The sequence below is a fragment of the Gekko japonicus genome, unplaced genomic scaffold (genome assembly GCF_001447785.1).
Source record: "Gekko japonicus isolate JY-2015 unplaced genomic scaffold, Gekko_japonicus_V1.1 scaffold1071, whole genome shotgun sequence".
In the NCBI taxonomy this organism is placed as follows: Eukaryota; Metazoa; Chordata; class Lepidosauria; order Squamata; family Gekkonidae; genus Gekko; species Gekko japonicus.
In genome coordinates this window covers 54,080-69,449 of record NW_015168679.1, presented here as the reverse complement: position 1 = coordinate 69,449, position 15,370 = coordinate 54,080, and the positions used below count along the sequence as shown (strand labels likewise).

Genomic DNA, 15,370 nt, shown 5'->3' with positions numbered 1-15,370 from the left:
GGCGGTGGACCTGCAAGGCCGGCGGGAGGGCAAGGGAGCCCTGCAAAGGCCCTCCCTGGCCCCAGGCAGGCAGGGGTGGGGAGAGGCAGGGAGGAAGCAACTTACCCTCCCTCTTCTCCTGCCTCCTCCTGGCTGAATGAGGGCCGGAAGCGGGGCGGCCGGAAGCAGGGGGCGGGGCTTCGTCATGTGCCCCGCCCCCGGTACCTCACCCGGGGGAACTGCGATCCCCCGCGATCCCCCCCGAAATGACCTCTGATTTTAACCGCCCTGGTTTCCTTTTCCTTGTGTCTTATTTTGTCGTGAGAAACCAAAGAGGCAAACTTCACACGCTTAGGAGAACAAAGCTCTCTTATTCAGCTGCCGACTGGAGGAAACTCGGGAGCTCTAAAAATGAGCCATTGTTTCCCATCCCTCCTGTATGTACCCATAATAAGGGTGTGAAGACCCGTGTGCTCCTCCCCCCCCCCCCCATCCACGCCCAGCTACGGCCACGTCCTTGCCTGGGTCCCTTCTCTTGTCCTCATCGGCCTGTGGCGCTACCTTTTCCTGTTTTCCCCGGGATGAACTTCTCTTAGAGCGGCCTGTTTCCACCTCACATCATGTCCGACTGGTCTCTGGCAGGAATTGGACTTACTCTGTCTCTGCCCCCATCTCTCCGCTGCGGCCTTCCTAAGGCTGTGATGTAAGCCCGTGTTTTTATGAAGGTTTTTAAAATGGAGGTTATTTCGGAGAGGCTTGGGCTGCACTTATATATTGCTGAATGATGCCAGTCAGGGCTTTTTTGTAGAAAAAGCCCAGCAGGAACTCATTAGCATACTAGACCACACCCAACAGCAGAAACTCATTAGCATATTAGGCCACACCCCTGACAGCACAGCTCATTGGCCTATTAGGCCCCACCCCCATGTTACCAGGTGTGCTCATCCAGCCACACCCACCTTTTGCTTCTTATTCTGTTTACCTTGTTTGTTGTCCAAACCCAGGGCCTTTTTTTTTGTAGCAGGAACTCCTTTGCATGTTAGGCCAGACATCCCTAATGTAGCCAATCCTAAGGAGTTTCTGCTGTTGGGTGTGGCCTATTATGCTAATGCGTTCCTGCTGGGTGTGGCCAACTTGGAAGCCAGCTGGAACTCCATTCCTGTGCGTTCCTGCCCAAAAATAGCCCTGATGCCAGTGGGACTTTGAGACGGCTGAGTGTAAATTTACTAGCGTTTTTAATACGTATATCGGTTATTTTAAAAAAGTATTCTTCCTTGAGCCTCCCCGAGATAAATGTCAACTTCCCACGTCTGTTGGTTCTGTCTTGCTGGTTTTAATTGGGAAGAAGGCCGGCTGCAGCGTTGCAGGTTGCAGCGTTAACGGCCAGCAAGGCAGGGTGGCGTGCCGAGCTAGAGCGTGAAGTCCGCTGGGTTCCTTTGGCAGTCCTTGCGTCTCTCGTGCCATCTTTTCTTTTCTTCTTCTCCCTGAATTCAGAATCTCATTTGGCTGGAGGAGAAAGAGAAGGAAGTCGTAAGCGCCCTACGCTATTTCAAGACCATCGTGGACAAGATGGCCATCGACAAGAAGGTGCTGGAGATGCTGCCGGGGTCGGCGACTAAAGTGCTGGAGGCCATCGTGCCCCTGGTCCAGACGGACCCGCGGATCCAACAGAGGTGAGACAGGGTGGGGGGGGGGCAATCAGGAAGAAGGACTCTGGGGCAGATGTTTGCAGATGCTGAATGAGGAACGTCTCTCGGATTCTTTCAAATCCACCTGCGATTCCTCCGCTTTAAAACTTGCGGCCGTTCTCTCCATGGTATGAACTTAGGAGCTGGGGGCTGCCAGGAGTTTGCTTATTTACTTCATTTGTGGCCCCGCCTCTCCCCCCAGTTGGGGAGCCAAAGCAGCTTACGTCATTCCCCTCTCCTCCATTTTAATCCTCACAACAACCCTGTGAGGTAGGCTAGGCTGCAAGTGCATGACTGGCCTTCTGGAAGACCCTTCTGCCTGCCCCAGCCCCTCTCTCAGTGAGCAGCAGCCAGAGGGATACGTCGTTATTTCCATCGGCACTACAGGATCCCTTATCCTATCGCACTACAGTTTCAATGTGCATATTTTCTTGCCTTTATATGCCTAGATTAAAAGAAGGGAGCGAATACAGCCTGTCCGCTTCTAGCCACCGCAATGGCAGGACTGGTGACTGCCGGAATTGTCTCTCTTCATGCAGCTATCCAAGCTGTGCCCTGTCAAGAAGGATCCCCTCTACTATGAGCTACTCAAAAGTGACACCCCACCCCACCCCAAAGGACACTGGGCCCTTTTTGGAAGAGCTCGCTTGCTGATGCTGCAGTCCTGTGGCCCAACAGACTCACAGGAAGTTGTGAAACCGCTTGAGGACTGGATGAAAAACTTTGATGGGCCACAGTCTGCCCACCCCTGGGCCGGGGTCTCACCATCTCCATCCTTATTGCCACTTTGAGCCTACAATTCAGTTGCGTTTTCGCTCCTCAAAGGGATGCCAAGGCACGGAGCGGTGCCACTTGGAGCCCACAGAGAATCTTGGCCGGGGGCAAATATTCAGGTTCTGTGCCATTCTTCAGGGGTTTCCTCTCCGGATGCTGGCCAGAGCAGAATAACTTATGCAAAATAAGCAGGTAGATGCAAATTGCATAGCTTCTGCAGGACACGGAATTCCCCTTTTCAACGTTTTTGAGTGGCAGTTAACCCTGGCTGTACCCAGCCTTTCACCTGAGAATAGCAGACCTGCCGACCACAAATATTTCCCTTTTATAACTTTGGCAGCGCCGTGCTCTCTGTCATTCGTGCAAGCGTGTCAGTCCATTCAACCACAGCGTGTTTTGTGATGGCAACAGGGGAAGCAAAACTGTAACAAGGAAGTTGTTCAGTTCCACTTTTTCCCGTGAACGGCGACCACAATGTCTTTGTTTTCAGGACTAGGGAGACAAGGGACGAGGGGGGGAGCAAGCCCAACAAATCCATGGTGCACACGTTAGAATGGACGTTAAGCGTCTCAATGGAAGTGTTTAAATTTGGCAAATTGCTGCTCATCCTTTGTAATCTTGAGAATGGATTACAGTACTGTAGTGCGCATTGGGCACTGGCCGGCCCCCTGAAGATCATTCAGAAGCTTTTGTGGTTGGGGGGAGGGCGGCTTACCGAACCAATGCGATGTAGTGTTTAGAATGCTGAACTAGGACCAGAGAGATCCGTGTTCAGATCCCCATCAGTTTCACCGATTGTCTTGGACTAGTCTAAAGCTCTTATCTAACCCACTTTACAGGGTGGTTGTGAGAATAAAATGGGGGTAGGAAACTATGTCAGCAGCTCAGCCTGTTTTCTTTGGATGCAGAGATGCCTTTCACTGAGATGTCCATGCTGTGGAATTTCATCTCTGCTTAGGACACCTCCTGTTTAGATCCATCATTCGACCTGGAAGAGAACCCCCTCTTCTGTGACATGACCACAGCCAACCCCGTGCCAAAATCCTTGCCATCCGACCAGTGGGGTTTCACACACCCCTGTGTATTCCATACCTGGCACAAATAACTCACAAGACGTGTGCCTTTTGTTGAATTGTACTATATATACAGTCAGAGTTTCTGAGGCCCCGGTCACACGGGCTGGAAAATGCGGGGGGGAAGCGTGGCTGTTTGCCCCGGAACAGACATCCTGTCGAGGTCCCGTGGTTAGGCATTAGGTGCCGATCAGACGGCTAGTCTGCAGCGCGGCAAAGAAGCAGCACGGCGCATTCACACCAGCAATCGCGCCATACCGCTTTTGTGGCAAACGGGATTTTTTGTTTGTCTCACCGAAGTTTGTGCATGTGCATGATCATTTGTGTGCATCCTGTGGGGACTTAAAAAAAAAACCGGTTTGCAAGGGGACATGGGCGGGCGCCGGATGCCACGGGATTCCAGCGGAAACGCGATCAGACGCCCGCCCTTGCCCTGCGTTTTCCGGAAACCAGTACATCGTAAGTACTAGTTTTTTACTCCGCATCTTCGGCGGGAAGCCATGGGTTAGCCACGGGAACACTACGCTTCCCAGATGTTGCAGTGTGATTGCCCCGGAAAATCCGCCTATCATCCGTATCTTTAGCGTGGCAAATGCTCCGTGTGAACGGGGCCTGAATCTGTTTAAGACAATGGTGGGGTGTAGCGTAACTTGGAATAAATCACCTAGTAGTAAAGAGCTCGGCAGTAGTTTGTTTACTGAGACCTCTGTGTGTGGTCTTTCTTGTGGTTTTGTCCCTCCAGTTCCGCCATTTCCTCCTGCTACAGCCGCGTATACCAGAGTCTGGCCAACCTGGTTCGTTGGTCCGATCAGGTGATGCTAGAAGGCGTGAACTCCGAAGACAAAGAGGTGGTGAACACAGTCAAAGGGGTCATCAAGGCCGTTCTAGACGGAGTCAAGGTACGGTGTGCTGTGGGGTCCGTGTCCTTTTTGCCCCCTGTGGGGAAACGGTTTTCTATTAAAGCAAAGGCGACAGTTTTAAAGAAGTGGATTAAGGCATCGAGCCCCCGTTTCCAGTTTGAGAGCGTGCTAATCTCTTAAAGCTGAAGATAACTGTCATGAAGTTAGTCTCCCCTGGTGGATGCCTTCAGATGCTCAGGGTAGTGGTGTTCTCTTTGAAACGGGCTCTCCCGCAACGGCTGGCAGTCTGCCAGAATCCACAAACTTCCAAGCATTTGGTTAATTCTTTTTACTTTTTAAAAAAAGGGCTGATTCGCCTGGGGGAATTTCTGGGTCGCTTTTATTTTTTTCCCCCCTGGGCCATTCCAACCATTCCCATTAATATACAGAGCAGCTCAGGAGATGGTGGAGTCTTTGTGGGGCTCATTCACACATCCTGCACGTCGCCCTTCTGTGGATGATCTCGGAAAGGCCACTGGTGGGCACCACTCATGAGGGTCTGGGGGGGGTGTCATCTCTTTCCAGCACTTAATAGTCAACACAGCTGGCAAGTGCCCCAGGTGGACAGAGCGAAGAAGAGACTGACAGTGGCCTGCTAGGTTTGTTTTTGATCAGGCCGTGCGCCAGATGGATATCATTTGCTGTAGAGGACAGTATACACATGTGCACATGCGCACACACACACGAAACATGCGTGGAGCTGCCTTATACTGAATCAGTACATCAAGGTCTGTATCATCTGCACAGACTGACAGCGGCTCTCCAGGGTCTTAGGGGGGAGGTCTTTCACATCAAGTACTACCTGGACTTTTCAACTGGAGATCCCGTGGATTGACCCTTGGGACCTTCTGCCTGCAAGCAGATGCTCTTCCTTTTTCATAAGGTTAAGGTAAAGGTTTCCCTTGCTCGAAAGCCAGTCGAATCCGACTCTAGGGTTGCGGTGCTCATCTCCGTTTCAAAGCCGAAGAGCCAGCGCTGTCCGAAGACGTTTCCGTGGTCATGTGGCCGGCATGACTAAACACCAAGGCGCACGAGACGCTGTTACCTTCCCACCAAAGTGGTACCTATTTATCTACTTGCAATTTCTTGATTTCGAACTGCTAGGTTGGCAGGAGCTGGAACTAGAGACGGGAGCTCACTCCGTCATGCGGCACACTCGGGTCTCGAACTGCTGAACTACCGACCTTCCACAGCCTGCAGTTCAGCGTCTTAACCCCTTGAGCCACCGCAGCTCCGTCCTTTTTCGTAGCACAAGCTTAACCTTCCAGTTGACAAGACGGGCCTCCTTGTTTGTTCGCATGTTTGCTTGGGAAGTAAGTTCCACGCAGTTAGCGTGCTGGATCCCCACCTCCCGTCCACTGGTTTCAGCTCCCTCCCCCACCACCGTTGAGAGAGTTATTGAAAAATATTGTCAGCCATCCAGTTGTAAATGAGGGAATGGGCTGCCTCTTGTCCGCTTATTCCTGGGGTTTTCCATAACCCACTTGTATTCTCCACTCCTGTGAACTTGGCACCGGCATCTGTTTTCAAGCCGTCGTGATTGGGCTTAGACTAGCATTTCTGATGCCAGCAACCCGGTGCAGGAATGAAACTGATCTCCCAGACTTCTGGCTCATGTCGCTGCGCAGTGCCGACGCTTAGGGAAACGATTACTCTCCTTTGTTTGCCATTCACTTTAGTTCGTTACAACAATGATATTGATTTCCCCCCCCTTCCTTTTCCGAAGCCACTGGTTTTTAGAAGCTCAATTGCCTGGAAGAAATGGCGGTTGTTCAAATGCAATAAAGCTTAAGCAAAGATCTTTAAGTCTCAACGCCAAATGAAAGATAAAAATCGATTCTGACTTCTCGAAATGCAGTCAGTGACACGTTTCGGTAGTAATATTTGAATCGTCCAATAATCAACCAAAACGGATACAGAGAGCAGGGGCCGGGGTTTTTTTCTCCTCTCTCTGGGTGGAACTTCTGCCTGGTCGCTCCAGTATCAGCCATTTCTTGGTTCCTCTCAATACCACTTGTGCCCCCTTCCAAAACTTGTACGCAAAGAGATTTCCCCGGTGAAAAATAAACTCATTAGGGCTGGTTGGTTCCAGCGCAGCCCAGAGAGTCACATCTCAGCTGCCAAGAAGCCATTCTTTTGGCCTTGAGGCTCTATTTATACAGAAGCTACATATTGCAGTATAGCAGCCCCCCCACCCCACCCCGTACCCGCCGTTTGTACCCTTCCGTGGGCCTAGTGCTATTTCTGAAAGGCTAGCAGATCCCTTCCACTTCTGCTTTCCGGGGGCCGCTTCTGTCTTTCCTGCATCTTACGCCACGTGGCTGTCCCCTGTAGGTGCTGATCTGGGGTTTTCTCTTACAGTATCTCTGCAAACCTTTGGTATTTATGGCCAAGGAGGGTTCTTCAGCCCTGACCTGGATAGCCCAGGTTAGCCTGCTCTCGTCAGGTCTTGGAAGCTAAGCAGGGTCGGCCCTGGTCAGGATTTGGATGGGAGACCTCCAAGGAATATCAGGGCTGTGACGCGGAGGCAGGCTGCGGCCGACCACCTCTGAATGTCGCTTGCCTTGAAAACCCTACAGGGTTGCCGTAAGTCGGTTGTGACTTGAGGGCAAAAAAAAAAGGGGGTTCTTCGAGTCTCCCTTTTGTGGGACTGAGACCATGGTGGAGGGGGGTTCAGGAAGAAGGCTGTTAGCCCAGGTGCTGATTCACACAGGACAGGCACCACCTAGAAGCCGCCTGAAAATGTATCTCTGCAGAGAGCTGTTTTTATTGATATCACCTTGCTGTGCAGATTGGGCCCCTGCAATGCATTTTATTCTCCTCGTTAGCTCACAGAAGCGTCGTTGTTATCGGGCCCAGATTTCACTCGTAAGAGCCGCTGTGTTCCTTTTCTCAAGGAATCTAGTGGCACCTCTGAGAGTAACTAAGCTCTTATTTACAGAACAAGGAACCATCCACAGACGACTCCATCAGATGTTAGCAGGGCTGTAAGCTGCAAGTTAGGGAAATGACTTGGTGTATTTTTTTGGCTCAAGAATTTTTTTAAGACTTCTGCGTGGGAAAGTCAAGGGTATAAGAACAATGCTACTGAACTTGCTTGGGATTACCAGACTTTTAAAATTAATCTAGCAGGGCTGTAAGCTGCAAGTTAGGGAAATGACTTGGTGTATTTTTTTGGCTCAAGAATTTTTTTAAGACTTCTGCGTGGGAAAGTCAAGGGTATAAGAACAATGCTACTGAACTTGCTTGGGATTACCAGACTTTTAAAATTAATCTTTCCTGGATGTTTTGGCTGTGTGGCCCGAAATAATAAAATGAACTTCGTGGCTAAATGGGGCTTGAACCTAGTTCACCCAGGTCGTAGTCAGGCACTTCAACCATTTAACCATCCTCTCTGTCTTTCTGTCTGTCTCTCTCTCTCTTTCTCTGAAAAGCCAGACTTTGAAGCAGGAAGATCAGTTTCCTGCGTGGGCAGAATGCTGTCTTGAACTTGGCCAAGTTTTGTTGTTCTTCTTTTTTTTAAATCATTTTTATTAGGAACTGGTCAAGCTCACAATTGAGAAGCAAGAGCACCCCTCCCCGACGAGTCCCGTCAAACCCATTTTGCCTGCGTGTAAATCTGACAGGTGAGTAACAGCAGCATCTGACAAAGCGCTTCGATTGCTTCGTCCCTGATTGTGCCCCAAATGGAAACTGAGAGGTGGGGGGGGGGGAGTTCTTTCCTGTAAACGGGGAAATCCCTCCAGGACTTGGACATGCTAGTGAGTCCCTGCACTTCACCATGCCCTGGTCCCTTGGGGGATGTGTGTGCAAGGGGGTGTTCTCAGTGGTTGCATGCGTTCCCCCTCCCTCCCTGGATCACCCACTCATTTCAACAGAACCTGCCTGTAGGTTTGCCATCCTAAATGCAAGAAGACAATGGAGGAAGAGAAACACTGGATTAATAGATTGCAGTGAATTAGAAAGGCCACATCACAGTAGACAAGTCACTTCTCAAATATCTGGCGAAGCTGAATTCTACAGAGCATCTGTATGCTTTTTTGCTGTCCCCTGAGGGGTGTAAAATGTTCCCAATGCTTATTCTTTTTTTTAAAAAAACAATTTATTAGGATATAATGAGAAACAAAAGATTCAAACATATATCAAATGCAATTATATATCCTTCCCTCCTCCCTCCCCCTTTCTCGGCTTCCCATAGTGCTCCAACCTCCAGCCCAATTCTTAAATTTTATTTGTAACACCTTTTCTCTTTTTTCACTTCCACAGGTAACTTATCCTTCAACCGTTATCCTTATACATTTATCTATTTTCTACTATCCTTTAACTAACTTTCAGTAATTCTCAAAGCAAAGTAAATTGTCCTTTACATCCCAGTATTTCTCTAAATAGTCTTTAAAGTCTTCCCAGTCTGCAAAAAATTCTTCTGCTTCCAAATTATTAAGTTTCCTTGTCATTTTATCAATTTCAGCCATAAAAAGTAATTTTTTAATCCATTCCCCAGTTTCAGGGATCTTACCTTGTTTCCAACATTGAGCATACGTCATTCTGGCAGTCGTGATCATATACCACATCAATGTCCTTTTTGCCATATTAACTTCTTCCATTTTAAGTCCCAAAAGTAGTATTTCCGGTTCTTTCTTAAACTTACATTTCACATTTTTTTCCATTTCTGCATGTATCTCAGCCCAAAACATTTTTGCCTTTTCACATGTCCACCACATATGATAAAACGAGCCCTCTGCATTTTTACACTTCCAACATTTGTTTGACATATTACTTATTCATATTTGCAATCTTTTTTGGTGTCATATACCATGTCCCAATGCTTATTCTGACTCTGCTTTTTTGATCCTCCTCAGCCCTTCGGAGCTTCCCCTGACAGATCGGGAGATGGAGATTCTCAACAAGACAACGGGGATGACTCAGGCCACAGAGGTTTCAGCAGATTCCACAGATGAGGAGGTTGCTCCTCCCAAGCCCCCCCTTCCTTGCATTCGGGTAGCTGAAAACAGGTAACTAGAGAGAGAGATGCCTCAGGTGCAATGAAGTCTGCAATGGAGCGGTTTTCAGACTTCCTACTTTAGGAGAACCCTTACCTTGTCATCTTCAAAGAAATCCCTGCATGTCTTCCGCAAGACCCTTGAATCTTGTAGAGGGTTCCTGGGCACGTTTGAAGACATGGAGTTGGTTTCCATGGCGCACTGAGCCAAGCCTGGTGTGTCACCTTATGAACGTGGAGTGTGCCCTAAAATAGATCCAGCACTCCACTTTTGGGTTGCAGAAGGTCACAGAACCAGACAAGGGGTTGGAGCCAAACTCAGTTGGCAGTTCGCGCCAGTTCCCCCTTCCCGCTGCTGACCTGCCCCCATGTCATCCCTCAACGTCCCCGGTCCCCCAGGAGCAGCATTTCATGGAGACTGGTGGGCTGCAATGGGAGTGGGGAGGCGGGGAGCTTCCATTCTGCCACTGGAAACTTGAGACGAGATCCAACCCAATATGTTTGTCAGGGAGGTTGATCCCCGAGAGCCCCAGGGTTCCCCACGACATGCTTTTAAAAACTATTGGTAGAATCACTGGCTGAGCGCACTCATTGGTGAATGAAAGATGCTGTGGGTAACACACTTACCAAGTCCTGGGGGTTGAAAAGATACTTACCTTATTTTGGTATTGGATATTCTGAAGCAAAGCAGCCGTGTGTTAAGCTTGCCTGTCCAGTCATTTTAGTTGTAAATGAAAGACGAGTAGGGATTGGCATGAACTGGCTCACGAACCTAAATTTGTGATGAACCGGGCCCGGTTCGTGGTTTGCAAACCGAGATTCGTGCCATGCCACCACCAAGAGCCTCCCACGAACCTCCCAGGTGGCCTTGGGAGGTTCATGTGGTTCACATCAGCAGACAATGCTGGTGCCAGCGGCGGGTGAACTTAGAAGGCATTTCACTTGCGAGTCACGCAGTGGCAGCGCAGCTTGCCAAAACCATTTAAAGCAGGAGTGTCAAACATAAGGCCCGGGGGCCAGAACCGGCCCATCCAGGGCTCTTACCCGGCCCACAAGCAACTGGTATGGATAGAAATGTAAGGTACTCCCCCTTTTATAGTATCCCTTGGAAAATAACCTAGTCGGGTATGATTAAATATATTTATTGTGGCTTTTGTGGATTCCCCTATAAGTCAATTGCTCTGCTAGGAATCAATTGCTTTTGTTTGTATTTTGAGTAAAAATAGTATTGTTAATTGGTTTTGTCTCTGTCCTTTTTAAAGTTTATATCTCCAGTACCTGGTGTTAGATTTTATGGTATACATGGCCTTGGCCCAACAAAGTGATATTTATGTCAGATCTGGCCCTCGTAACAAATGAGTTTGACGCCTCTGATTTAAAGGGATCCCTTTAAATTGCTTTTGCAAGCCACTGCTACATCACGAACCATGAACCAGTTTGTTAAATGGAAAGGTTGAAGGTTCTGAGACCACATGAACCACCAACCTTCACGAGCCTCCATTTTCCCGGTTCGTGCCCATCCCTGAAGATGAACTCATGGGAAAAACTCACAGCTACCCATGAACCACACAGGAGCATTTGGAAAGTGGGATGTGATGTTGGACACCATCATGCCATGAGGGTCAGGTGGTGGATCCTTACTCCCTGCACTACAGGCTGGAGGGTTGACCTACGGGCCATTCGAGCAAGAATAAAAACAACACAGAAGAGAATCCTTCCAATCATGGGCATCACCTGACTCCCAGAGAGCCAATTCCATGCCACTCCCTTGCTCCGAATCTCGTGGGTCTTCCACAGTATTATCTTCGTCTCAGGTGTCTTCCCTTGGCAGGCTGGCCGGCTTCTCCCTTCCCATGCCTGTTTCCTGGGAGGTTTTCAGTCCTGCTGGTGCCTTTCAGTCTGTGGGATTCTGGCACTGCCTTGGTCCTCCTGTCTGTGCGTCTCTTTCCCAGATAGCCTTCTCTGCTGCTTCCTCTGCTGCCACTGTGCTTTGACCCTGCCAGCACTCAGAATGCAGGTGCCTGACAAAGGATGTCCATTCCGCATCTGCCCAGCGCTCCAGCGAGTGAACAGTTGTGCCCATCAGCAGCTGTGCAAAATGTTCCATGCACGTAATTTCAAGCACATTGACGATCATGGCTCCCAGTGTGTGTATTTGTGTGCTGAGATTTGGCAAGGAAGCAAACCCACATGGGAGGAAGAACATGAAAATAAAGACAAAGCCCACTTTTAATTTCCTTACTTCTCTGCTTTCTGTATCTTGCTTTTCCCTCTTTATCAGTAGCCTCTCAAAAGCACCTGAATTTTATTTTCAAAGGTAGGCACCCCCCCAAGCTTTAGAGTTTTTAAACTAACCAGCACCAAGGTGAGGGATATGCACATTGTGTGGTTTGGCAAAAGTGTCTACTTTTGAGACCTGTGGTTGCTGGTAAGAATTTCCTGTGCAATTTTTCTCAACAGTGAGCTGAAATTAGAGGCGTTGGGGGATCTGAATACTTTGCATGCACATCGGTGGCAGGAAAACCCAGCCATTGCCAGTCCTGCCTGCCCAGTCAGAAACAACTTTTCCCACCTATGCAGTGAATGCACAGGTGGAGATATTTTTTGCCTTTCCTCCCTGCCTCAGCTTCGATCGACAGACTCGTGCTTTTGAGTAGGACTGAAGTGAAACGACACTTCACCCTGCAGACTTCGGGCAAAATAATCTTATAATGTGCCTGCTGCCAATTGTGAAGAGGCTTCTCGGAGAGCTGCCAGAAAAGCACAGTTTTCCCCCAAGCAATTCGAGACCAACAGTAGTCTCATATCACTAGACTCATGCCACTTGTAAAAAAAAATTAAATGTAAAAGAACAAGGGGAAGAACAGTCAATGGAGCTTGCATACCGATGAATGGCGGAAGGTGCAAAGTGGGCGGAATGACCTCAATGTGGGTGGGGGAGTGATCTTCAAGGGGCAGCAAAGGGGCAGGGGAGAAATCTGGGTGAATCTGTACACTTTTGAATTATCTTTGGCTCGGAAGCAAAACAAGGGGGAAATTGGCACAAAACCACTCTCAGAAAACCCGGGGAAACAGCGACCGGAAAGCGAACTGAGTGCTGCAGGGGGGGGGGAAATCAATGCAGAACAAAAAAGAAAATCCGATGGAGACGCGTGGCAAAAGCATGGGGAAATACCCATGCATAATGGGCCAGTTTTATTTAGACCTGCATTTGGTTAAATTTACTAGCAGTCCTCAATCGTGATTTTAAATTTTGGTTGTTACGTTTGTTATGTATGTTATCTATGTCGAAAGCCGCCATGAGCTCCCTAAGGAAAAACGGTGGCTAATAAATATATTAAATAAATAAATAATCTGAAGTAATGCTTAATCTGTTGTTAAATACTGTGCTTACAGGAGACCTCCGCTGTAGGAGAATATGGGGGGGGGGGCAATTTTGCAGATATTTTTGTACCCCTTTGGGGTCAGTAGGTTAAAATGTGTTTTACTTAAGAAGAAAATTTATCTTTGCTTTCTGAAGGAGAGAGTGAAAAAGCAAAGGTATATAGACTGCAGAGCGTTGCTCGCACCGGGGATGCTAGAGAAATTGTGGCATCTTGTGTCTTCTAGATGTAAAAGTATTTGATGCTCATATGAGGGTTTTTAAAAAAATCTCTTCTCTCCCGCAGTCCTCCTCCAGCGCTGCCACCAAAGAAACGTCAGTCAGCTCCGTCTCCTACGAGAGTGGCTGTTGTGGCACCCATGAGCCGGACCACCAGTGGCTCCAGTTTACCTGTTGGAATCAACAGACAGGTAACGGTGTGGCTCCTCCAGGAGTATTTGGGGTGGTCTGGCGGGGACTGAGGGGGTGTGCGCTTGCAAAACGGTCATTTTAATTCCGCATTGGAAAGCCGGGAAGGGCGTTATTATCATTTTAGTCAAATGTTGGGAGTATTATCATCATTCTAGAAATACCAGAGCAATACTCCCGATATTGTCCTTCCCAACTTTCCCATACAAAATTATAATTTTGCAAGTCCCTCCGCCCCCTGAGGCAGGGAGGAAGGAAGAGAGGAGAGGGATTCCTGCCTCGTAGCTGGTCCATTGGCCTTTTAAACTTTAAAAGGCCATCATTTTCAAAGTGCCATCGAAGATAATGGCCCTTTAAAAGTGTAAAGGGGAGGTGTGCCAGTGAGCATGTGGGGGGCGGGAATATTCTAAATAATAGGTGGTAGACCTTATCTCTGGAGGAAGCTGTGTAATTTGAACTTGGGAAGGCAGTTTGGGACAGGTGTGCTTTCATGAGCTGCTTGAAAATAGCAAAAGAAGTGAGCGAAGTGTTACAGGCAGAGGTCATTTCGGGGGGGAACGCGGAGGAACGCAGTTCCCCCGGGTGAGGTGCAGGGGGGCGGGGCACATGAAGCCCCGCCCCCTGCTTCTGGCCGCCCCACTTCCAGCCCTCATTCAGCCAGGAGGAGGCAGGAGAAGAGGGAGGGTAAGTTACTTCCTCCCCGCCTCTCCCCACCCCTGCCTGCCTGGGGCCAGGGAGGGCCTTGGCAGGGCTTCCTCGCACTTCCGCCGGCCTTGCAGGTCCACCGCCGGGCCCCTGATGTCAGGGGGTGTGGCATATGCTAATGAGTTATGCTAATGAGTTCCCCTAGCTCTTTTTCTATGAAATGACCCCTGGTTACAGGGGAGGAGCTTCGGCTCAGGGGCAAGGGGGTTTGGGGACAGACAGGAGACCAGCAAGAGGCCAGCGGATCTTGAGCTGTTCCGAGGGTGCTGTAAGAGTAAAAGGACCTTCCATGACCCTGACCTGGATAGCCCAGGCAAGCCCGATCTTGTTGGATCTCGTACGCTAAGCAGGTTTGACTCTGGCAAGTCAGGAGGCGGGGGCAGGCTTTGTTCAGCCACTTTCCTGAATATCCTCCAGGCCCCCAGTAGGGGTCAGTCACCAGAGGTCGCCATGACTTCCAGGTGTACACACACACACATCAAAAAATACCAACAAAAAGGACCCTCCATGAGAACTGAGGAGAGACGAAAAGGCAGATCAAGAGAGGTTTAAGAATGGCAGCACATGGAGACTGGAATTGGGTGCACTGGGGAGAGGAAGGCCAGTGCAGAGTATGAAGGAGCAGTGAAGACCAAGAAAAAGAAGGCGTAGAGAAAACCAGACCAGCTTTACACTTTGGAGTCTGTGTCTCCTTACTGGCAAGTGGTCCTTAGCCACTAGTGTAAGTCCGTAGCCTAATTAACAGTCGGTGGCTACTAGCAACACCACACCCCACGCTTTCAGGGAGCTGAAGGAAACCCACACATGAAGCTTCCTTATACTGATTCAGACCATCGTTCCATAAGGTCAGTATTGTCTACTCAGACCAGCAGCAAGGTCTCAAGCAGAGATCTTTCACCTCCCTTTCTGCCTAGCCCTTTTAACTGGAGATGCTGCCGGGAATTGAACCTGGGACCTTCTGCATGCAAAGCAGAGGCTCTTCCACTGAGCGCCTCCCATAAATGCTGCAGAATGAAGAACAGCAAGAAAAGGCAAAAGACAGGAAGGAGGCAGACCAGGATACAGGAATCACAGTAGTCCAAGCTGCTATCCGAGACCGAGGGCCGTTCCTTGGAAATCAGTGGAATTTTCGTCTGCGTATACATGCTTGGGATTGCACTTCCTGAGACCTGACTAGAGGTTTTGAGAGAGGGCCTAGAGGATGGGGCAACGTTTGGCAAGACTAACTGCAGCAACACAGTGTCCTCGAAGGGTTTAGCCGCTCTGTGAGACATGGTGAGCATGGAGCCACAGTGGAGTGGGGTGTTCTCAAGGCTAGTTGAGCAGGAGAACGGCACAAAGGGGTTCAGGCTCTTCTAGTCCGTGACACGGAGGAGAACTCTGAGCACAGATGGAGGTTGGCCATCCAAGTGCACCCTGCGGGTTGGTAGGAGAACCACCTCAAAATCTCAGTGACTTGGTTG

General features: G+C 49.3%; 1 protein-coding gene across 1 annotated transcript in view; it reads left to right on the top strand.

The window, feature by feature from the left end:
• The window catches only part of RAPGEF1 (Rap guanine nucleotide exchange factor 1), a gene marked incomplete at its 3' end in the record, with an annotated part of 81,683 nt that overhangs the window by 12,752 nt on the left and 53,561 nt on the right, over positions 1–15,370 (top strand). Inside the window, exons 3-7 of the mRNA XM_015415394.1 lie at positions 1,474–1,652; positions 4,257–4,413; positions 7,951–8,039; positions 9,273–9,425; positions 13,081–13,204. Of these exons, the coding sequence (XP_015270880.1) occupies positions 1,474–1,652; positions 4,257–4,413; positions 7,951–8,039; positions 9,273–9,425; positions 13,081–13,204 (702 nt within the window). The remainder of the gene's footprint in view (positions 1–1,473; positions 1,653–4,256; positions 4,414–7,950; positions 8,040–9,272; positions 9,426–13,080; positions 13,205–15,370) is intronic.